The sequence below is a fragment of the Rhea pennata genome, chromosome 7 (genome assembly GCF_028389875.1).
Source record: "Rhea pennata isolate bPtePen1 chromosome 7, bPtePen1.pri, whole genome shotgun sequence".
NCBI classification, from domain to species: domain Eukaryota; kingdom Metazoa; phylum Chordata; class Aves; order Rheiformes; family Rheidae; genus Rhea; species Rhea pennata.
Window position 1 is genome coordinate 13,541,358 of NC_084669.1, and position 25,191 is coordinate 13,566,548.

The following is a 25,191-nucleotide window of genomic DNA, read 5'->3' on the forward strand; positions in this document are numbered from 1 at the left end:
ATGGAGGCGGCCGGCGAGGCCCGGCGTGCGGGCCCGGCGTGCAGGGAGCTCGGTGCCGAGGGCCCGGCGGGCCGCCGCGGCGCCTCGGCCGAGAAGACCTCGCTGGAAGTGAGGTGGGGGCCGGCCGGGGCACCCTGCGCCCTACAGTCTTCAGGCTCCCACCCGGCAGGGTGCCTGCTGCCCCCTCCTCTGGGCCCTGCTGCCCCCGCCCCGGGCCTGCCCGGCGCAGCCGTTGGCGAAGATGGCAGGCCGAGGGGGAGAGCGCAGAGGCCGCTGTCCTGCAGGTTTGTTTCGAGGCAGCCGGCAGCAGGGGAGAGAGAGGAAGAGGCACTTGGCACTGCAGCATCTGGCTGTGGATGGCTCTTCAGTGTGTTTAGATGAAATTTAGGGATTTCTGCCCTCAGCACAGGGAGACACAGCTGAAACTCGGCATGAGCAGCCCTGGCTAGTTCATGGCCTCATCTCTCTTTCTGTCTTGCTCAGAGAGCTTCAACCTCTGGAATTTCCTTAGCTGTTCTGCATCTCCTAAACTCCACTGGCTCTAGTCCCTCTTAGTTTCCTCTCTCAGCATCTTAACCTGAATCTTAGGTATTTTCAGACTTCTGTTTCCCATAAACATTACTGTACCTTCATATGTGGAAGAACATAGCTCTTCTAGAGCTTTTGACAATCGTCAACTTGCTTTTGGTTGTGAGTAATTGTGCACTATAACTGAGTTAAACTCTGCCCCACCTTGGTTGAGATTTTCACAGCAGTGTAGAATGTATAGACACATTTTTTTCCATGTAATAGAAGTAGGTATTATGCATTATAAATTACTATTACCATTATTATGCATTATAAATTGCTATTAGTATGTGTATAAATTTTAGAAGAAAATGACAAAAAATATTTTGCAATGGGAAATTTGAATGACTTGTTTTGTGTTTCAGAAAACACAGAGCTTTGACAAAACTGACATTTTCATATAATGTTTTGTTTTGAATGAACTAGCATATTTCAACAGTAAAATACTCCATTAAAAATTTCCACAGAACTAATTACTTTTTCATCTATATTGTATGAGCCAGGAAAGTTTGTGGCTGAAATAATTCTGATACATAGTGTTTAAACAGATTTGGAGAGAGACACAATGTGGAGGACATGTGGCTGAGTCAAGGCTAATTATGTGAGCCAGTGTGAACCCTCCATCAGGCATAGCTGGTAACAGCCTCAATCCTTGTCCCAGTAAACCTTCAGCTGTTGTATAGGGCTGCTAAGTTGTGCTGTCATCCTATTAACTTTATCCCTGCATACATATTTTCTAGACTCTGCAAACAGAAGTTTAAAATTCCTTATTTCCACCAATTCAGAACCACTGCTGGAAAAAAACAGAGTTGCTCCTGTGAGCATTCATAAAGTTCTGCTGATGTGCCACAACATCTCATGTATCTTGTGGCTGTGTAGAAGGGCAAGAAAAACATTCGTCAGCTGAAAAGTCTCTCTCTGTTGTCATGGTATTCATTCATATGCAAGAACATGTGGTCCGCATGCGCCGACTGCTGTCTGGCGACACTTGCTCCTTTGGCATGTAGCAATAGTCCAACATCGGAAAATAGAAAACTAAGCTGAAAGGATAAGAAGAGTAGATATTTGTGGGCATGAATATCTTAAGACTAATCAAAAAATGGTCCTAACCATGAGACCAGTGAAGTTGTAGTGTACATACTTCAAATAAGAGTAGAGGGTATCAGCAGTCAAACTGATCTTAAGACAGTTATGTTTATGAAAGGAGTGTAAAAATGCTGCTTGCAGCTGCGAAGGACAAAGGTCTCCAATGTTCTTACTTGGAAAAGATGAGAGAGTCAAAGTTACTGAATAGAAATTAGAAGAGAATAGAGCATTGTGCACAGAGGGTGCATGGTACACTGCAGAAACTTTTCTGTCTTGATAATGGCAGACTGAACTGTGCCTCAGTCAGACATACTCACTTAGTGGTAAATGCACTAAATCCCTTTGATAAGGAGATCCTCATATTTATCCAGTGCCTGAATGAAAAGGAGAAACGTCTGCAAGCAGTTAATTGTTGGTGTGCTGCAGGTTCATATCCTGACTCCTCTTTCAGTAATTTATTTCAGTCCCTGTATACCACAAGAGTGTTTACATTCTGAAGTTTTACCCTGTTAAAGTGTCTTTCATGCACAACAGTCCTCCTAGTTAAGCTTGTACAAAGATAAGCCACACCTGTGTAGTTTTGTTTTTCTGGAAATGAGATGAACTATGAAATTGTAGAAAAGTTTAAGTAAATATAATTGGGTCCACACTATAGATTGTACTGGTTTAGTTATTTCAGAAAAGAAGGTATGCTCTATTACTGTAATATAATAGTAAAAAAACAGTGCCTGTGAAAGGGGCTAACTTTATTTGTAGCGAAAACTGAAAGAAATATAAACATCTCTCCCTACTCTTATGATAGTCCTTTGTGCTCCATCAAAAATTGCCCCTATGCTTTGAAAACACTGATCAAGTGATTTGTAATAGTAGATCTTGAAGTTATTGTGGTTTTGTAGCATTGGTACGAGGCTGAATTTAACAAATCACAAGCATCAGATCAGTGTAATTCTTAGGCTACGATAGTGCCTTTTTCATAGTGTTTTAAGAAATGTATGTCTTTGATTAATGTTTTAATGCTCAGTTGCTTTTTCCTAAGATGGGTTCAGGGATTCTCAGACAAGATTGGCTTTGTCAACAATCACACTGTTTGCTATCCTTGTGGCAATTACATCCTCTTTGTCGACATTGAAACAAAGAAGAAGACAGTACTGGAGTGTCAGACTGGCCAGGTGGGAGCATTTGCAGTGAATGGCAACAGTGAAGTGGTGGCCTTTTCAGACCGGAAGCTGAATCCCTTCATATATATCTACACTTTTCCAGAACTGAATAAACTGACAGAATTAAAAGGTAGTGATGTGGTAACCCTCCTCATTGTCACTCAATTAAAACAATACTTAAATCACCCATTTTATCAAGGTTATTTTTGTAAAACTTTAAAAACAGTGTGACAGGAAAATACCTAATGACAAGAAGTGCAAAAACTAGTGTAAAGAATTTTCCATTGCACTACTTTTAGTTAGGCTCAAATTAGGGAGGAATATGACAATATAAAATATAATTCTTATAGGGGAAAAACAAATATAATGGAGTGTTTGTTATTCATTATAGTAAAATGTAGTCTGAATAACCAAACAAATCTTACCGGAACATGCTCCCAAGCAGACTGCTGAAAGCCACGTTGACACATCTGAGAAGTGAGAGGAATGATGGTTCTTGTAGCTGAGGTTTAGTGTCAGGTATAATGTATATTTTTGCCTATTCCATGAGATTTTTCTGTCTTCAGTTAAATTGCTTACTTTCTGCATGTTTCAGTTTCCTTGTCATTTAAATAATTTTGTTACTCTGTGCAAAGTGTATGAATAAAATTATGATTGCAAAGGACTTCAGGATACTTGGAGAAAAAGCATTTTACAGGTACAAAGTATTATTGAAACAAAATGTAAAAGTTCAAAAGAATGATTCATAGGGAGCATTTTTGTGATCAAATCAAAACAAATAATTTGGAGTGAAGCAAAGGAATCAGGCGACTGAAAAATGTCTTGAAGAATTAAAACAATGTGGATAAATAGGAATTGAGATGAGCCTTCTCTCTGTGAAAATACCCTGTGAATTCCAGGGCCATTAAAAAACATGTTCTTTATTTTTGTATTTTAGGTAGTGTTCAGTTGGACTACACCTTACTTGCATTTAGTTTCACGGGGCCATATCTGGCCAGTTACTCTTCAATCCCAGAATTTGTTCTTTCAATATGGTAAGAATAAAAAAATTTTCTCTAATACAAAGTACATTTAATTAATATTTTTGTGTATGTGCTGTTTTAGCATAAATTGACTGATGTAAAAAATAAAGTGATTGCCTTTACCTCCTCCTCTTTTTTTTTTTTCCTGACGGATCATTGCCTACAAACTCTGTACCAAATTCACTGTGTGTTTTCTAGCATTCGTAGCCACTTGCCAAACTGACTGTTACTGTATGATAACAATCCTCCAGCTTCTTCAAAGTTTTATGTTTCGGAGTATTTCTGATGTCTCTAGCATTAGTTAACTGTTTGTTCATCTTTGGAAGCTGAGTACCATGCTGTTTGTAATAGAAAATTGCCAGATGCAAACAGGAAAAGTTACTCTACTTCTTTGCCCCACTGGATAACTTAGTAGTTTTCTTAGTAACTTGTAATTGGATTCAGGTCCATCTTAGAGTTGTGCCCATTGATTATGCTACATTGGTCACTGGGTTAGATCATTATTTTCTGCTCATTGCCATGGAAAGAAATGTGATATGGTGGAGATGCAAAAGGTAAAAATACTTTTAAAGACTTGTTCTGTAAAAATTAGATCTTGTGCTTTCCTCCATGGCCAGCAAGCTTCCCTTGACTGTGGAGTCTGAGCACTTTTTCAAAACAGATGGGGTGGGTGGCGTAGGAGGAAGGCAATCAGAGACATGTAAGGAGTATTCTGTGTACTCTCAATTTGGTGATGACCATTTCTTGTACAGTGATTAATGAAGAGGCAAAACTTCCTGTAACTGAAAAATTTTAGCAATAATAGTAGATACTATTACTGATACCTCTTTTTCATCCCTTATAGGGAAAAAACATGTTTGCTGTGAACTCTGGTGGTTCACAAAGTGTGTCTGTTGTGTATACAAGAAAAAACAACAAGACAGAGTTTCTGGCCTGAAGGGCTTACACGCACATCAGTCAGAGCAGAAATAATATCCTTGTGTGCAATTAAACAACAATCCACCATCTTGAAAATTTACCCTACATAATTCTAGAAACTTCTAGAAACATTTGAATGCTTTAAAGCAGTGGAAATTTCCAAGGCCAAACAATTTAAACCTATTTGAATCAGCATGACTTTGACTATCAGCAGGTGACTGTCATAAGAGAACCATGCTGGATTCCAATCAAGAAGAATTTAATAACAACATACAATCTCCTTAGATACCAAACTTAGCATTTATAATAACTTGAACAGAAGTATGTGAATTTACTTCATTTTTGCAATTGGATTATATTGTGCATTCAATGTAGAAATTTGTTTGTACAGATGAAAGAGATCTGAATATTTGGCTTTGTTAATATGTGATTGTAATATGATGGTTGCACAGTTTCTGTATTTTAAGCAGATCATTTTAAGCAGAGATAAAAGAGATATTTTGAAAGTTATCACAGACTTGAAATATAGAAGGCTTATGGTAACTAAAAGCTGCCTTTCATGGGAGGTATTTTATCCCTAGATCTTTATTCTTTTCTGTTCAAAGGAGAGACAGTTCCAGATTCTTTTTCAGATACATGCACCGTATAGTTTCAGATCTTAATTGTCTACTATAAAAGAGTCTTGGCACTATTTGTTAGGTATGAGATGAGAAGATACCGACAGATCTTTAGGGAGAGAGCTACACTGACATCTTTAAAAAAGTCAGAACTTCAGCTTATAGCTTTCTTTAATATTAATGAGAGCTACTATGTATGTGTGAATACATACAACGCATTTTTTGCGTTGCTTTCAACATTAACCATTATCTTGCAGCTTGATCAGCTTCTGTAAGTCAATTTATTACAAGCCAGGCCAGCAGGATTATACTAAATCCATTTTAGCAGTATATGCATTTTAATCTTTTTCATCTCAGCAGTAATGACACATACTAAAGCTGTAAATGTTATTTAGATTAGCAGTCAAATATATTGTCCAATAAATTAAGAAACAGCATTAACCATTTTCTTCAGATGATTTTAAGCAGTTCTTGGACAGCACCTAAAAATGCAAATGCAGGCAAGGATTAATCTGGAAAATGGAGGAATATGTAAATTAGACTGTAAGAACATACAAGAGGATGTTGTAGATAAAGAAAAAAAATAGTCAGTGGAAAGCAGATTCCCAGGCTGATGTCAACTGCACAGCATAGCCTCACACAAATTTTGTTCTACTTTTGGGATCAAGTTTGTTAATTTAGTTGTAGCTTGCATGTCTGCATTCACAACACAATTACTGTATAACCTAAGTAATTCATACATAAATAATCAAAGACTGATTGTGTTTTCTTTTCCAATTATAATAATTGTAACACTTTCCAACTGTAAGCCTGCAAGCATTATTATCATTATTTTACAGATGGGAAAAGCAAGACTGAGGTCTGAGATGCAGAAAGGATATTTATGTGAGACCACACAAGTAGTCAATGACAAAACTAGGGAAATATCCATGATTTCAGACTCTGTTTGTTGGTCTTTTCACACAAAGAAGTGGATAATGAGGTTTCCAAAATGTCTGTTTTCAAAATTATTGTACTATTAATTCTTTTGTAACAATATTAACGTTACATGTTAATTAGCTATTTCCTCTTTTTTCTTTTTCTCAAGGCTATCCAGCTTGTTTGACAGTAGAAATTTTTTGTCACTGACAAAGTATTTGTTTCTTGATATTGAATGACAGTCAGAATCATAACCAAATACTTGGTTTGAATGTTTTTGACTTATTTAATGGATTTGATTTGCTTTTACTCTCCTTATTGAAGGAATTGGCAAGAAAATATCCTCCTGTGCAGCGAATCTCAGCCAGGAGTAACAGCGACCTCTTTAAGTTTTAACCCTATGAATTGGCAACAACTGTGTTTTGTTAATGAGAGCTCTCTTATTATCTGGGATATTGAAAGGAATAATGAAGATCATTATCTTAAGCGAAAGTAAGTGTAACACCTTTCAGGTCGAAGAAAAAATCTAGATGTATATTTTAGTGACGAAGACTAGTAATCTACATCTATTTGCAAAGAATTTAGATCCAGTTAAGATCAACGAGCAATTACAGTCAGTAACTGTTAAATCACAACCCATATGAATCTATCTAGTCAATCAAGTGAATTGAATTTATGATTTTATTTTCTTGTGTTCACATGTCCGAATTATGCTCACCTTTGAAGTTAATACTAATCAACACCTTTCGCAGCTGCCTCTGTCAAAAGCTGCAGAACCAAATTAATACAGTGCCTAGCTTGTTTTCCTGTTCTTGCATATAGCTATGCTGAGCACTGAGTGGGGACGTTAATTGCTTTTGTAGCTATGAGACTACCGTGCTTGAACCACACATGCGTGGAAGTTTCTTCATCGTAAGCATAGTTCATTTTGTAGTTGTAATCACAAATTGTACCAAAAGCAATGTCAGTTTTCCGAGTGGCCAGTTTCTGTCAATGCAATTCACTGAGCACAGCAAACTTAGAATCTATTTACGCTAAAATGTTTTTGGAGGCTAGTATAAAAGCAGGTAAACAATTATGGATCATTTAATCCTTCACTCCTGCATTATAATATCTACTTATATGCTGAGTACCAAACAGACTGCAACAGGCAAATACCACAACTGCTTTTACCATCATCTTTAAACATCCTCCAAATAAATATTAAGCATGAATCCTTACAACATGCATGTTAGGTGTGTGATATTATAAACCCTGATTAATACGGAGACAGTAGCCTGAAACAATTATTTATCCAATGCAAAAAAAAAAGACATTGAGCTAGAATGTGGCAGTTTGTTTCTGCCAGTTCTCTGTAAGGAATATTCCTTTTTGTATTAAAATTATTACTGCTCTTCAGAAAAACAGTATGTGCTGTATGAAATGTTTGTCTACAACAATCTCCTGTTACTGCTGCAGAAGTAAATCCATTAAGCAAACTGGTGTTTTCAAAACATACTTCCCAGTTCTGTATCAGCATTTCTTATTCATATTTCTTCTCCTCAGAAAGCATCTCTTTCTTTTTCACAGCCCTGTGAAACTCCCTGATGAAGAAGGGTCTCTGAGTCCTTGTGAGGATTTGTTTTCCCCAGATTCTCATAGTGAAAGCCCTTACTATGGCCCTGTGATGCCAATTTCTGCTATTGCTGGACTAGTAGGAGATGAAGCAGAAACATTCATGGTAGTTACTAATTTTATCCATTTACTATCCCAAGCCATTATGTTTTTCATGCAAATAGATATTAATAAAACTAATAATTTTAATGTCTGTTATACAAGTACAATTCAATAAAGGGAATCTGTTGTCTCCACAATATTTTTGAAATATATTTTGACAAGAGACTTACAAGGCATGCTGCTATTGCACAGTGCAGTACAATGCAGAGATTTCTGATACAGGTTCAAGCATGGTAATTTATCTGTGCAGTGGAGGAGCTAATCTGAATCTCAGAAGCCGTGTGGGCATGTCAGCATTTAACTGTGCCCAAGCTAATAAGTTCTGCTGAAACCTTGAAAACCTATTCCCATGCTAAACTGATAATAACCTTCAAGTATGTTTATTCTCTTTGGAATTTGTTTTCTTCTTGACTGTAAAAATGCCTCAAGCTTTGAAAACATTGCAGGCTTTATTCCAGCATTCACTGCTTCTGAGATACATTCCCATGCCCCTGGCAATGTTGTTTCTGCCCATTTGTTATATCCGTATTTGATCATTTACATATTGTCCTCCTTTGAGATACCTCCTGTGAGATGCTTCAGAAGCATCTTCGTTTTGTTTGAAATTTACTTTCACCTGATTATTAACTAGCGGCAATTCCCAATGTGAAAACATTTAACTTGCAAAACTGGGTTTTCCTTCTAAGATTAAGAACATCAATTTCTATTTGGTAGCTTGGACTATGTATATAGGACGCAAAAACTGCCATGTATAAGATGACAGTGGCCTTACATTACCTCTTTGCACAGGACAAATGTGAGTTCTGTAATACCAGATCAGTTTGCCACAAGTTTCTGCAGTAAACTTTTCTCATAAAGCAGAATGAAGAATAAAAATAGAAAAATAGGAAATGATGTTTTCCTGACCTCATCCTTTTTTACATAGCCTCATATGTTCAGATTCACAGAATTTTCTTAATTATGTAACTACTGATGCCCTTGATGTCCAGGGCAATTGGTAAGATTGACTACAAACAAACACCCTCTACTTATTCAGCTTACAAATGAACTGTTTATATTTCAGATCTTTTAGGTCATGGAAAATGAAGATAAAACATGTTCATCAGAGGCATTGCCTTTCTCTTCTCCCTTACTGCCTCTTATGATATGTGAAAATGGTGAACTACAAAAAGCACTTTGTTCTCTATCCTGCAAAGTGGGTGATGAGAGGTATTGAAAAAAACAGCTGCCATATTAGGGGTGTGAGGCATAATACAAGTTGTCTGTCCTTGAATGGATGTACTTCCATTCATCAAGGTGAAATAGTCCTCTGTGGAAAACTACAAATGCAGTACTAAGAACTCAGCAGAAATGACTGTGTAAAGCAATGAAGACCTACTTGGGCTTTCCATTACCATTCATAAAACTGTTATTTCCAACTCTGTATTGGAATTCACCACACTTACGGATAAACTTTTCTTTCACTAGAATTGGGCATTTTCTGTATAGTCATAATTCCAGTGTTTTATGAGACTTTTCTGTGCATCGATGAAAATGTAACAGAGTTGTGCATAGTGATAATTTGTTCCTAGGAGGTTCTTATACCTGAGCATGCAGAATCATGTTATGAGCTTTTTCCCTTTGGAAAAGATAGTGTTTTCAACCATACTAGGTACCATTGTAAGATCTTTGCATTCCCAACTGCCTTTAGAAAAACCTGGATTTAGATTTCTTTTTAGCAGGTTCAAGATATTTATATTCTCCATATATAGAAACCTTTTACTGAGTAATAGAAGGGTGTTTATTAGTCTTTGTCCAAGATTTTCTTTTCCTTCCTGTTATGTAGTATATATTTTGGTGGTTATTTACCATTCCAGTTACCCAGCTGGATATATTTTGTTTGTAGAATAGTGACAGAGTAAGTGATGAACATCAGGATATTTGTGAATGAACATTTTTCCAGAAATACAAACTATTGTTGTTTCTTTTGCTGCTGTGGTGGTATATTGTTTCCTGTAGACTAATGAGTTGTGAGTGACAACACTCTTCCCGAAGTAGCATCAGGAGGCAATATGACTCAGAAACACTGAATCAATTTCTGCCATGTTTTTAATTTCCTCCAGAGTTGGCTAGCTGAGTAATTTGTTGCAGGCACTGCATTTATTGTGCCTTACAAGACTTTTCATGTAAGCATCAACAAAGTAGTGAATCATTTATTTAGACTATTATTTAGAGGAGCTGTTCTTAAACTATAGTTCATGGTTCCTTGGAAGTTGTAGTCCACTCTTAAGGAATGTGTGACAGGCAAGTAAGAATAGCCAGTGTATTGTCAGTACACTTAAATCTGCTTCTTTTGAATTTGTTAGGGGTCCCTGTTCCTGAACATGATGCTGAGGCTGGATATGTACCAAAGTGTAACCACAATGGGGCAGCACAGTGAAAGAAAATCAAATATCCCAAAGCTTTCAGTTCTTTTCTTTCCTGCATTAGATTTGTTTCAGTATCACTTACAGTTGAGATCTGAGTTTTCTGAATTTGCTTTGACATGGCAAACTCATTTGGCTCCATTTTGTCCCGATTATCAATTTTATTCCACTGACTTTTATAAAATTTTTCATAACAAAGATTCATCACAGAACTTTTCTCTCAAGAGGTGTTATTTAAAGGATGAGAACTTCAAAAAATAACTGCATTATTATTATGCAACATTGTACAAATGCAAGGTTCAAAAAGCAAACTCATTTTGGGTTTACATACTCCCATCTTGGGATTAGCTTTTTTTTATCTAGTTTATCTTAGTACAGAGACAGTCATGACAGCAGGTGGAAAGCAACATTACAAAAGATGTCTTTACATAGCAAGCTTTTGATTCAGAGTAGTTCAGCTACAACCTTGCCAAAGATTTGTGATGTTCAAGCCTCATAGAAATTGGGGAAGATGCCTATAATAAATGTTTGTCTAGGTCATGTAAAATCACGTTTTGTTATAGATTTACTACTGTTAGTTGTATTTGATTCATATAGTAAATATTAATATACTTTATAACACCTTCCCTCTGAGAAATTCAAAATGCTCTTTAGGCATAAATGGAGAATAAGTTACTTATCCAGAATCATATAGCAAGTCCTTGGCATATTTTACAAATAGAATCGCTGTCCTGTATTTTCATCATAAGTTCATCCATATTTCCTCTTTTTATAGAACCTTTAGTAAGACAGCAGGTGTTTTATAGAATTATAGACTCTTCAAATTATTTCATCCATCATATTCCTCACCACTTCTGCTCACATACACAGTTCATTGAATCTTTTCTCTTAAATGTTCTCCCAAGGTTTTTTTTTTACTGAATTGTTTTCAGTCTGTTTTTTTCTGTCATGGTGTTTATATGACCTCTATTATTGTTGTATTTGAATAACTCACAATGTTTAATAATGCTTGTACGCAAACTACATCTCTAGCGTAGAAGTACTGTTCTTCATGTTTTATGGAGGATGGATTTATGAAATTTATTTTAGAGAAACTAAATCCAAGACACACAGAAAGTCTGCAGTGATAGCTGTAGAAGTAATTTGCCGATAACACATAGATTGGCATATCTGTTTTACAGAGCAGTTTGGATTATATGATAAGATACTCAAACAAATTACCTTTCAATAATGCCAAGGATGCAAGGGCATACGTGAAGAAAAAAAATGCATTTTGTGGGGAGTGGAATCGTAATGGGTAGCTATTTCCATTTGGGCTCCCAATGCAATTCTGAGGTAGAAAAAAATTCTACTGGCCTATTATGTTGATGTTATCGAATAATTTTACCATAAGAAAATTTGAGATATGACTTGGTTATGGTGGGTAAATAGCTTTTTGAGAGTAGGGAGGATACCAGAGGACTTTCCAAGCTAGAGGACAAAACTATAACATGCAAAGGCTCAAGAATAAATCAAGACAAATTTGACAAATTCAGGTAAAAAAAAGGATACCATCATTCCTAATTATAATTCATCACTCAAACAAGCTTCCAGGGAAAGAGGTGACTTCTCTATCTCCATCTTCTGATAGAGACTTTTCTGGAAAGTGTTCTTGATTTTGAAGTTACTAGCCTCAATGAAGGGATGACTGAATAAAATAAGGCTGATGCTATACAAGTGATCAGGCTCTATGAGGTAATAATCTTTTTTTTGGCCTTAAAATACAAGTATCTACTTAGGCAGATATTTGCCAATTGTTAACTGAACTTGTTTATTTTTGTGTTGAAGCCTAGAGATGTCATTAAGCCTTCAGTGCATCCTACTGTCCATTGCTGGACTTCAACCTCTGACATTTACATGGGCTGTGAAGAAGGACACGTTTTGGCAATTAATGCTGAGACACTGAATGTTTCTTTTCTTCAACAAAGCCCTTTACCTGGTGAGAAATAGCTGTGTTCTGTGCTTTGTTTATGCATAGATAAAAGTAGGTTGGATAGTGAAAGATTTTTTACTTTCTTCTGTTTTCCTATTGTGTATCTTCGAGAAGTTGTTAGGTTATCTTGTAGAGCCACTTTTGTTTTATTAGTATAGTAAATATTTCAGAAACTCTCTTGAACTTTTGTGAGAGTTTCTTTGGCATCGTGTAATCATCATTCATTTTTCTTTAGGAACAAAAACAAAAAATGCTCTAAATGCATCAAAACTCTTGGCAAAATGAACAATAATTCCTGGTACCTGATCTTATTAACAGCCCTACTATATTAACATAAAACTATTATTTTATCAGATATACACAGTCTTCTTACTATTAATTAAGTACCGATAATATATTTGATTTTGCATGAAATACAGGATTGGCCTCATTTAGATAATGAGATAATTTAGATAATTTAGGTAATGTTAGATAATGTTTGCATAGATTTTTAAAGACTAATGTTTAGCGTGATGTTGATTAACAACAAAATTGTATTTAATATAATGTTGTTTGATATGATTCCTTAAGCTCTGCTCTAACAGACTTGAACTATTTTTTCATGAAAACAAGCCTGTAAAGACTATCGAGCTTTACTGCAGAAAGTAGGAAGCACAGAGAGTGAACAGAAGAAGCTTTTGGCTTAACACAAAGCAATCTTCCTTTATTTTTTTCCAGAATGGGAGTGCTCAGTACCAGTCCCACAGATTGATTGCAGCCTGCTAGGACAATTTGTTTGTGCCACATACATTCCTACTTGTCTTTTTTCATGGGGACCTTTGGCAGGCTAGTGACTGACTAGTTTTCTGGAAACAGCAGCTCATGCCATGCCTTCTTTTTTCTGGGAATCCCGGTGTTTCCCCCGGTACCTGCAACACACTATCCTTCTGTGCCCATTCAGAGGGTTCCTAGATGGAGGATAGTGAGATACAGGCTGCATAAAATGTTCTGGCAATGGTGGTCTGTGCCCTGCCATCCTTTGGGGAGAATGGAAGGTGTCAGTCCTACTGTGCGTGTAAAAAGCCACTGGTTCCATCAGGTGGTAGGAGGGATAGTGGAATATGCTTCTCCCTAGCACCAGAATAAACTGAGTAATGTGCTGTTGTAGCCCAGCATAGAACTTTTTCTCTAATGAATGCTGAATCAGTGTTAATAGCCAGTAGGTTTTTTAGAAGTGATAAAGCCAAAGGGCTAGTGATAAACTGGTTTTCTTCTTTTTTCAATGTAATACATTGTTTTTAAAGCTGCAGCAAGTATCCCTGGTTTTCCCAAATTACTATATCTCTCTTCACAAAGTTGGAAATTTGTTGTTAAAAAAAACCACCAGTGTTATTCTTTGTTATGAAATTATCAGAATTGAAAGCTTACCAAATAAAGATTTGGAAATCATTAAAAAAAAAAAAAAAGGGGGGGGGGGGCTAAGATGTGACCAGAGATGTTTTTGCCAGTTCAATAGAAGGCAAAAAGAGTATTTACCATTTGGGCTTTTACTTTTGGCTTGTATATTCTTCTCTGAGTAGGATAGGACCTAGAAGTCCTATCCTAAAATCATGTAACAGAATTGTCTGTATTCAGATTGTACTGAAGCTTCTGCTTAATTTAAAACATACTGAAATCTGATTCTAGTTAGCAGAATGCTTTAGGTGTATGTTCAACTTTACCACATGCTAAATTCCCACTGTGATGTTCCAACCAGAATCATAAGCTGCCACATGTTTCACTTGGGCATTTTTTTCAAACTGACTGAACTTTCTCTTATAAGTAAATGAAATTAAAAAATCATATTTAGAAGTAACAATACTAAAACTTAGCACTAGATGATAGACAAATCTACATGCATATCACTCTCTGTGGCAAGTATTGCTATCTCCATTTTATAGCTGTAAGCTGAGCCATAGAAAGACTGGATCTGCTCAGAGTCATATAAATGACAGAAATGATGCATACTGGGTCAGAGCACAAGTTCCTGACTCAGTACACTGAACTTAGCCTTTGGTTCAGTAGACTGGGATACAATTGACTTTTAGTGCAACATGGACCTATAAACAAAGTTGACATTATGAATTATTTTCTTTTGTGCAGAAGAAACGCGTAACATATTGGACCTGTTGTCATATCTTTATAGAGAAGTACAGAAAAAGAAAGGTATTGCCTTGCTCAAATTAAGCTAATAAATTTTTAGTCTGCACAAGTGACGTGGAGAGTGGTCATATGTGAGTACAGCTGAAAGCTACTGGTTAGAAAAGCTCAGGACACACTGGCCTCTTTGAGACAGGTTGATGGCAATCTTTTTCATGTTTACATGACAAATGACTAATAGCTTTTGTGCTAATAGACAGCTAAATGAATAGCCTCAGGAGAAAGAGTGGCAGTGAAATTATTTCTGTTCATTCTAATCTAGACTGGGATAAATGATGTTAGAATAGTTCTTCTACTGCTTAGTTTTAGCAGCATTTTGTTTAGAACTGCAACAATTAATATTTTAGGTAGAACTTAGGGTTTGTTTCAAACAATTTGTTTTGAGGCTTCACACTACAAAACTGACATTCATAAACTGGAGGAAGTTCAGCAGAGTGCCACAAAGATGACTGGACAAGTTGAGTACATGACATAGAAAGAGGGTCTAAGAGAAGTAGGTTTGTTCAGCCTAAAGAAGAGAAAGATAAGGGTGAATCTTACTACTGCTTCAGCTACCTAATGAGAGGTTAGAGAGAAGGTGGAACCAGACAGGCAGAGGACACAAGTTGCAATGGGGAAAATTCTAGGTAGAAAAAAATTCTCAGTGAGGGTAGTCACACATTGGGCAGGTTGATTAGAGAGCTGTGGAATTTCTATCCTTGGGGATATTCAAACATCAGCTGGATATGACTCTCAGTAACATGATCTAACTACAAAATTGAATCTAACTTTGCAGTTGGCCCTGCGCTGAGCAGGGGTTAGATCAGATTACCTCCTGGGGTCCCTTCCAGCCTACATGACAAATGATTCTGTTACTGACAAACTTCAAATCCAGTGATTTCCCAAATCAATTTCTAGTTCATCAGACTGCAGTAGTACTGTCACTTCAAATTATGTATACTGACCTTCTCCTTCATTATCACAGCAAAAGGTCCAAAGAATATATGGGCCATGGGGTCTTCTGACTCACGAATAGTAAAGCCTGCCAGATTTAAAGTTGAGACACATTGTTGCAGTAAATTAAATTTTATATTTAACAACATGTGTTTTAAAAATATTTTATTTTCTTTTGGGCTTTCAGATGGCAAACTGAAGGATCTGGAAAAACGAGTGGTATTGTCCATGGCATTTTGTAACGATGGACTATACACAGCTGGAAGTGTAAGGCATCCTTCATGCTTATTATAATTGTATGAAAACAAAACATTCAAAAAGAATAACTTGCAGAGACTAGTGCAAAGAAGAGAAGTACAGAGTTGCAGAACTAGAACAGTTCTCTCTAGTGTTGTGTGTCTTTTCCTTTGTAAAACTTGAGACAAGAGATAGGAAGGAAGCAGGGTGAAAAGAGATTCCATTTCTTAAAGGCAAAGAAGCAGCAAAAGAGGAAAGTCCTGTTTTTAACAAAAGAGAAAGAGCTTTCTAGAGAAATAGAAAAGAAGATAGATGGATATAAAATAGGAAAGGAGAGAAAATGGCCGAGAGAACTGCCTAATTGTTTTGTGCAAAGTCTGCCCTACTGTTTAATGCAATCTCTTGATGCCATTGCACATTACTGCTTAAGAAAAAAAAAGTGGGACAAATTCCTACTGTCCCAATAAACCCAGTATGAAATCTTGAGTATAACTGATGATAGAGCCCACTGTTATCAAACATGGCCTGTTACTAAGACTTGTATTTAAGAAGAAATTTATTTTTAACAGAATTATTATGCATGGTAAGAGTCTTCTGGTTGTAGATATAATAAAGGCAAATTAGTGACGGGATACAGTCAAACGGTGTTACTTGAGATGCTTTCGGATTTTCTTGCAGTTCAGTTTCACTAGGTTAGACTAGCATAAATGGCCTAGATCTGATGTGGATTTGTACTTTTCTGCACAGGAAGGCATTGTATTCCGTTACCATATCAAAGGTCTCCAGTATGAGATGACAGTTTGCACTGATATCTCACAACCCATATCCAGCCTCATACTCTCTCCTGATTACACCATACTTCTGATTGTAACCAAGCAGGTACAGCATTTGAGACAATGGTGTCATGTAAAGATATGTTCCTGTGATTCAACTGTATGTTGATACTATTAATGTTCCATATTTGTAATGTAATCTCACAAGTCAACAAAATATATCAGAGGTGAATCTAGCCCATCCTGTGTTTATAATGATAGATTAGCAAGACATTTATGAAGCACAAAAAAAATTCTTCTACAGATGATGTATTATAAACTATAGTTGCTATCTATGCTGAGATTTCCAAATAGAAATACTTGTGTGTGTAGAGTGCAGTGCATGTTCAGGATCTCCAGCATGTCCAGGCCATGTGGGATCTTCTGTGCATGAGCTCTAGTATTGATGTGTGCCCACACGATAAGCAAAGTGAAGCTGGGGCATGTCAGATCTACTGTGGCAATGCAGTAGAGTTGACCAGCATGTGCAGACTGAATTTGTCTGGCAATCCAGTCCAATATCTTTCTTTGACCAGTCCTCCAGATGTCCAGAAATCTTGGGCAAGGGTCCTAAATCCTCAAATGCCAGCTGTTTTTTCAGGGTTGTAATCATTTATATTGGTATTTTCAAAACTCTTCAAACTTTTTCAAGTAAGATCCATTACAACATAACAAAGAAAAACAAGAGATTGTAAGTCAGGACTTCTGGCACTTTTCTGGATTTCTGAGTTCAGGACTGCAGTGTCAAAGTAATTTTGATCACACTCTCCCTCTGATTTCATTTCCCTTTTGTAAAACAGGTAGAATAGTGCATCCTTATTTTCTGAGAGTTTGGACAGTATTAATTATAAATTGTTTCTAAAAGGTTTTGAGAACTTTAGATACAAACATCTCTTAAAGTGTGTTATTTATGCTTTGTGTTTTGTGTTGTCTTCAGATAACACAAAATAGTGCTTTTTATTTATTTTATTAAAGCAATTTTGTGAAACAAAAATTCTTGAAAATATGACCAGCTGGGTCACTGTAAAATGAGCTAACCTGATTTTTAGCTAGTCCACCCAATTCAGCTGGGCACCTTTTAACTTAGTTTAGAGTTAAATATAAAACTTTGAAGAAGGAAACGCAGAAAACTGAGTATTGTTTTGTTGACTGGTTGAAGTTTCCAATGAAAAATTTCATAGGCAAGTGATGGATTTTTTTTTATTTGTCAGGGGACAGTCTATACTTACAAACCTGCTCATGATGGAGAAGCAGTCAAACTCATGGATGCATGCAGCGGTTGTTTTCTGTCAGCTGATTTTCTTACACCAGGGAACAAGTACTGTGTGGTAAGGAACGGTATTCTTTTTTTATATAAAATAGTGGCTCTTTTCAGGTAATCAGTATGTTACTAAGGCACAAAACTAAAAGCCTCATGGAATTTTGGACTCTTCTTATATTTGTTATATTAGTATAACTATTCAATAAAAGAATTGAGTGGCATTACTTCAGGTACAGACTATGAAAAGATCAGTACTTGCCATACTATGCCTGGCTGATAACTCACAGATTGTTAAAATGTCATATTGGTTCTGCTCTTGATTCATGTGACTCTTTATGGTTCAAAATCATAGCTGTGCAGGAAATAGATAAAATTTAGAGAGCAGATATTGGAACTAGAAATTTCAGCCTTCTGTACAAACTGGAACAGCTAGAGAGATGCCTCTATCCTGGATCCAGGGGCAAAGAAGGCCTTACTCATGGATCTGTTTCATCCTGAGAAATCTTTTGCATTGCTGTGTCCTTGATACTTGCAAGGCACCTTTTTTGAGCCAGCAATTCTGATTTTTTCCCATCTATGAATTCTTCACATAGCCAGCATAGGAACCCTGGGGTTTTAACCAACTGAGTTTGCAGAATCTGTTTGTTAGCTCTTAGCACGGGAACAATAAATTTTACCTGCGTCAGACTGAGAAATGTGAAAGCTGAATGGTCTCTAGCCATAGTGTGCTATGGAATTATAAAATTGTCTTGATATAAGAAGAACTCAAGTGCCATTATGATATGGCAGTGTTTTTCACATGGAAAAATAAGATTTCTCCTTCAGCCCTTTCCTATGCAAAGAAAATTATAAGTAGGTTTCTCTATTGGTGGCTGAATGGTGGGAATACCAATACTGTTCAAGTTTATATGTTTTGCTCTACATTGTCTCATCCTGCTTAAAGACCATTCCTGTAGTTGCTGCAATTCACAAAAATTAATAAACATTTTCCTTTACTGGTGTACCTTGGAGAAAATGGACTTACAGCAAGAGCACTGACCAGCAAGATCATTTCAGTCAAAACTAGTACTCCTTGACCTGCTATGCTCAGTTATTATTTGAATATATTTTCCATAGATCATCACTAGCCATTCCAGATTATTTTTCTCCACCTTCTTATTAGTATGTTTTTCTCTGTTCAACAGTCTGTAGCAATTTCAGGGGAAGTGCAAGTTTGGCTCCTGGAAGATGGAACTTGTCTCAGCAAGTTAAGCCTCGATACTGAGGAAAACATAACTGGGATCTTTACGGTGACTGATACTTAGAATTTTCATCTTTAATATCTCTCAGTTAATAGCATTATAGTCCACAGAACTGGATCAACCACTTTCTGAGAAAAGCTGAGTAGTAACTTTGAATGACAAATACAGGAATATTAAAAAGATTATCTTGGAGAGTATTTCCTTGAACTAATCAGAAATTTAACTGAGCAAAGAGTAGAGGAAACATTTCAGCCTGATGGCCTAATGATGTTTCTTTAAACAAATATTGATAAATTGCATGCATCTAAATTTTATGTTATTACTTTATTCAATTTCTATTTTTAATGAGTATCAAAACTGAAAGGAAGTGTTTCAAGCATATAAAAACTAAATGCACTGATTGATTTGAAAAAAAAGTTTTAGGAATTGAGTTCATAAAGTATTTCAAACCATTAATGCTTTGTCCTGATTTAAGATGCATTCACATCCTGAAATCTGTCATAAATCGAAAAAAATCCCTTTCTATAAAAGCTTTATGAGCAAACCTGAACATTTTATTTAAATGGAATGTCCTTCACTCAAAATCTGGATAGTGGATATAATGATTTGTTCTGAGGAAGTGGGAATGTAAATTTTGTTCTGTAAACACAGAGCATAGGGGAAAATGTCTATGATGTCTCTAAAATCTTTTATTTTAAAAAAAGAAAAGAAAAAGATCTTTAGATAAATCATTTGAGGTTTCATTTTCCCAAATTTGGAGGACTTTTAACTAGTAAAAGAAGTTGCGTACTAAAATATAGCATAAGATGATATAATACAATATAATCCTGCTATGTATCTTTTGCTTTCAACTAGGCAACTGCTATGGCTTGCTGTCCCTCCTCAAACAGTGTTGCAGTAGGGACCAAAAGGGGTGAAATCTATTTCATCGATGTTACTGAAGTTGAAACTCCACGGATTGTTCACAGAATTTTTATTTCGAAATTTCCAGTGCTGTCTCTGCAGTAAGTATGTAGTAACGAGAGCAGGAATATTGTCAATGTGTTGCTTGAACAGTGCTGTTTGTTGAATTAAAAAAAGGTTTTATTATAAAAATGTCAAAATGATTAAGTTTCATTTTTTCCCAACATATTCTGAATTACTATTGAAGAGGAATAGTAGCAGGATTTTGATCAGAAAAATATAATTCTGTATTTTTAAAGAAGTTTAACAGAGCATATTAGTTTAACAGAGCAGAAAGTTTAACAGAGCATATTAGTTTAACAGAGCAGATATTGATTTATAAGATCTTTTCTGACAGATTACCATATGCAGGTAATTAAGTGCAATTCAGTGCTTCTAAATTTAGAGGGTTATTCATCACTGAATATAAATTTGAGGTTTTGTGACGTTAAGTTTAAGCCTTTGACTCATCTCTTCTTACATGGTGGTTTCCATTACTATTCTATTTCTATCGTTCATTATTCTTTTATTGACTGTTAATGAATTTACTAATTCTCCTATAATTAGTTATAGTGATCCAAAAGGCTTAGTTTTGAAAGTGTAAGTTTTCAATAATTGGCAAATTTAGGAGGGATCTTTACTTCTACTTTAAAAAAAATAGAAATGATTTTGAACTGTTAAACATTAAAATAAATCCACCTGTTAATTGAAGCCTCAGTTGTAATCTCTCTTCAGAATTACCTAAGATAAAAATATCCCCTTGAAGCAACTTCAAAGTCAAATCAGTCCATTGACAAAGGCATCTGTCCATTCAAAATAATATTCAAATCATGTCAGTAGTATTATCTAAAAAAAAAAAAAAAAAAAAAAGAAATTTGACTTCAAAGGAAGATTTAATCGAGTCATTAAAGTAGACTGCTTTGGAGTGTCATTAGCTTTAGATTGAATGCTCACTCAAATAGAAATTCCACTCATAACACTGGGTTTTACATCAGGCCTTGACCCTGTTAATGCATGGGCTGAAATCTCAGTTATATTTATTCTGTCAGTGAAGTCAGTAGAATTGTGGGAATAAGATTATGAGCAAAATTTGACCCATTGTATTGAACTGTTTTTAGAATTCAACATTCAAAATCTTTATTTGATTTTGATTTATATTTTACCTAGTTATGACCAGAGTGGCCAGTTCCTCATCGCTAGAGCTACAGAAGGACATATATTTGTTCTAGATGCCCGGCCCTCAAAATTATTCCAGGTTCTTGGATATATAGGTAATATATTTAACAACATTAATCTCATTGTGTTTTCACTATTTACTGTATTCTAAGTGTACTTGCTGCTCAGACTCAGCCATGCTCCTTCATTCTATTTATTTCTGGAGAACAAAATGTAAGTTTCTTCTCCTCTGGTTCCCAACTAAATTTTGTTCTGGACAATCTCTCTCTTTCTCTTTTTTTTTTTTTTTTCGTAACTTTAATTAGCAAATACACTAATGTTACTTTTCTGCCAGAGGCCAGGTGATTGACCAAGAAGGGACTGGATCAGCTGACCAAATGATCACAACTCCAGAGCAACAAGTCAAGAATGGTGCTAGCAAAGCACTCAAGATCTCTATGGCCTAACATATGAGGATTTAGACTAATAAACTGTAGATCATGACATCTGAATGCAGTCTCCTGTCACAAATATCCATCTCAGGTCTCTTTAACACAGGGACTACTAGAATTGTCAGTTTTGCTGCACTGAAGAATACAAAATGATAGAATTTTAACTTACAGACAAGATTCTTCTGACATTTTTAAATCTGTTTATGCAGTACCTCAATTCTAGTAGCCTTATATTTGTAGACCACAGCTATGCATGTAGATATTCATCCTAATTTTAAGGATAAGATACATTATTTTATAATTTTAATTTAGTTTAACTTCCAGGATAATATTTGGATAGGTTATATGTGAAGACAAATATAGAATTATATGTCCTCAGATAATTTTCTGAATTGCCTGATCATCTTCTCAGTGGCTGGCTGACCTTGTCAAACAGGGCCTTTCTGTGCTTAGTCCTGTGATTATGAGCAGACTACCTCAAAAATTGCCTTCTAAAATTTAATCTGAATTCAAACTCAGATTTGAATGTTTATTACAGTTAAAACCCTGCAGGTGTTTAGTATTCTCAGCTCCTGATGTCTCTAGCTGAAATTGTGTACATTCAATACTCCTGAAACCAGGTTGTTGTTTGTCTGACATTTTAGTGCAAATTCAGAACACTATGGTTGCATTCTGAACAAAGATCTCTGTTTTATTTCACATGATGTCTTAGCCAGAACAATGGTAATTTGATTCAGTAACGGTTTTCATTAGTTTTCCCTACCTGCTTTAGTGTTGGCAGATGAAGTCGTTGGACTTTCTGTGGTCTCTGACTTCAAGCATGACTTAGTTGAAGTGGTAGTACTTCTTAAAGTAGCAGAGCTTCAGCGAGCAAGACTGGAAATTTTTTGTCTACCTCCAGCTCTCACAACAGGTAAAAATGAAATAATATTAATTGTGATATTTTTCTAAGACAAGCACATATTATTGTCTCCCCCTAAACAAAATACTAATGATCTTAATCTCTTTCTTCAACTCACCCATACATTCTCCTGGGACACCATTTCTCATGTGGCTGTCTGTAGACTTATCTTTGTCAATAGATTCATTTCAGCAGAAGGACAGGGACATGCTGATTGAGTGAAGGAAAAGCAAGGAAGGAAGGAGAAAACAGAAATAATTTATCTGCAGATTCTCAAAGCGATCACTTTATTATTATTACTGTTGCTTTGTTGTTGTTGTTATTGCTATTATTACTATTATGTGGGTAATGCTCAAAGCCAAACACAAATACGCCTCACGCTTGGCATCACGCACAAACTGAATAGCATTTCAGGTGTTCAAAGTAGAACCAATCCCACTAGGCTCTTCAGAGAATTATTATAGGTATATGATAGCTCAACAGAAAAAAGGTTAGGGGTTGATACATCTCAAGAAATGATTCCATGTATTTCTTACATGGAAAAAGCGCACTGTATTAAAAAATATTAACTTATATCCCAATAAGGAATGCTATAAAGGACCATTCTGTCGTATGAAGAACAGATGATCATTAGTGAGAATTAAGAGTGGCCTACTTCCATTTGTCTACTGAAAATTTAGCCCAATGTATCTACAGTGTGCAATATGCATATTGAGACAACATCATTAGAGTGCCTATTTATGAACTGGAAGAAAAATGAGGGGAACCTGTCAATCTCTCACTAAATTGAGTAACCCATGCTAAATTCTCAAAATGCTGTTCATGCTTTGTTTTATATATGCCATCTTCAACTCTGTAACAACTCAGTAATTTCTTTCTGTCATTCAGTACAAAGCTATAAAATTATAGCATTTTTAAAATGAGTCCTTTTTTTCAGAAATGCTATAAGCAAGAAAAGTGGACAGAATGTCATGACTAATCATAGACTAATTGTGTCTGTACCAAAACTTGTATTCTAGAAATGCATTGATCTGGGACACTTTTTGGAGTCAACTGAGAAACTAATTCAGTCATCATGAAAGAACTTAAATGCACTAGCTTAAGTAAGGCACATTACACTTAGTATCCTCACCACCTAGGTAGTGCAGGACAACTTTGGTGGGCAGTCACACTAGGCACTTCCAGTTTTAAGACTCTTCCAGCCGGCAATTGCCGGTCAAGCAATATAGTTTGAGGTTTCAGTGATGTCTTCAGTTTGTCACATTACAGTAGAAATGTAGCCAGTGTTCAATGTTACCATCATTCTTCTTTCATATCATTTTACTCGCGTTGTATGCATGTGAATTGCTAGCAAAGCCTTTTGTAGAGAAAAATTGTGTAAAACTGTGAGTAAGCCTAGTTTCAGATTTTCTTGTTATTTATTGCATAGAGTTTTTAAAAGGCCTTACTATTCATGAAATTTCTAAAAAATAGTTTTCAGTCAAGTTATTATTTCTCTAAATGTCCACTAATATTGGGCTTTTTTGACATTTAAAATAGAGTGATTTTCAAGGTTTGCTGCATATCTAGAGTTCTTGCATCAGTGTTAATTTCAGATGTCTCTTGAAAATTCAAATTAAGTAGCCAAAAAAAAGCCTTTTGAAGATTTGAACGTGTTTTATCCAAGACCACTCAGGGCATGTATAATTCATAACGGAGATACCTGAACTAGTTCTAGATGAAAGCAATGATGACACGAATCTCCATACAACGTAAATAGCCTGCTTATGTAATTACTAAAAAGTGAGGTATATACAGATTTCCACACCACTGTGGTTAAACTGCTTCTAGTAGTCATTCAGAGCAAGCTAAGCTATCTCTACACTTCATCAGTGTGCTATATGGACACAACTGACAGAGTTAGTGTTAAAGCTAGATGTATTAACTCCTAGTTTCTTCCTTGAAAAGCTAGACCATGCACACTCCTTGCTGAGGTTCGCTATCACAGTTACTTGATAGGTGAAGCACCTGCATTAGTGGTTGTGCTGTCTCTTTCTCCTTGTTTCCTTTTTCAATCTTCTAGATAATGATAAGTATGTTAATGAACAAGGAATGCTTAAGGCTAGTGCCATTAAAATGGAGCAATATGATCTGGATTATCCTTTGAGCTCAGCAGTCAAATTGAAGGATGATGTGTATGGCTACTGTACCTGTGCACCTTTCATCTGTAAATACCATCTTTCTGAAAAGGTAAGTCTTTAAAGCTGTTTTATTCTGAGTGGTGGTGAAGTATCTGCCAACAAATGCTGCAGATGAAGTGAATATATTAGGATATTGTATGAAGAAAAGTCCTCTCTGCACTAAAAATACATACTTCATCCATAAACATCATCTTTCTGTTCACTACCAGCTGCCCAAAAATCTGGCAAAAGAAATTATCTCATTGATCTAATACGGAGAAAGCCAAAGATTGATTTTTAAATCTTACACAATTGACAAATGCTTCACATGTAGCTTCTGTACTGGAGCTGTGCTTTTGTGCAGTCTGATGACTAATCTAAATATCCAGTTATTGAAGGAACTGAGCCAACAGGGTTGCTGAGAGCAGCATCTTCCCATGACTGTAAGACCCAGCTGTAGACCCACCCAAGCTCTGCCTCACATGAAGTAGCAGGGGCTTCAGGAAGCTGCTGTCATTCTCTGCTGATTAGAACTGGAGTTT

General features: G+C 36.0%; 1 protein-coding gene across 1 annotated transcript in view; it reads left to right on the forward strand.

Annotated features, from left to right (window-relative positions):
* Window positions 1–25,191, forward strand: part of CFAP43 (cilia and flagella associated protein 43) — a 46,797-nt gene continuing 21,606 nt past the window's right edge. The window contains exons 1-15 of the mRNA XM_062580395.1: window positions 1–113; window positions 2,690–2,940; window positions 3,748–3,844; window positions 6,610–6,777; window positions 7,855–8,005; window positions 12,234–12,384; window positions 14,500–14,562; window positions 15,677–15,756; window positions 16,474–16,605; window positions 17,750–17,866; window positions 18,984–19,088; window positions 19,896–20,044; window positions 21,150–21,253; window positions 22,362–22,502; window positions 24,553–24,719. Coding sequence (XP_062436379.1) covers window positions 1–113; window positions 2,690–2,940; window positions 3,748–3,844; window positions 6,610–6,777; window positions 7,855–8,005; window positions 12,234–12,384; window positions 14,500–14,562; window positions 15,677–15,756; window positions 16,474–16,605; window positions 17,750–17,866; window positions 18,984–19,088; window positions 19,896–20,044; window positions 21,150–21,253; window positions 22,362–22,502; window positions 24,553–24,719 — 1,989 coding nt within the window. The remainder of the gene's footprint in view (window positions 114–2,689; window positions 2,941–3,747; window positions 3,845–6,609; window positions 6,778–7,854; window positions 8,006–12,233; window positions 12,385–14,499; window positions 14,563–15,676; window positions 15,757–16,473; window positions 16,606–17,749; window positions 17,867–18,983; window positions 19,089–19,895; window positions 20,045–21,149; window positions 21,254–22,361; window positions 22,503–24,552; window positions 24,720–25,191) is intronic.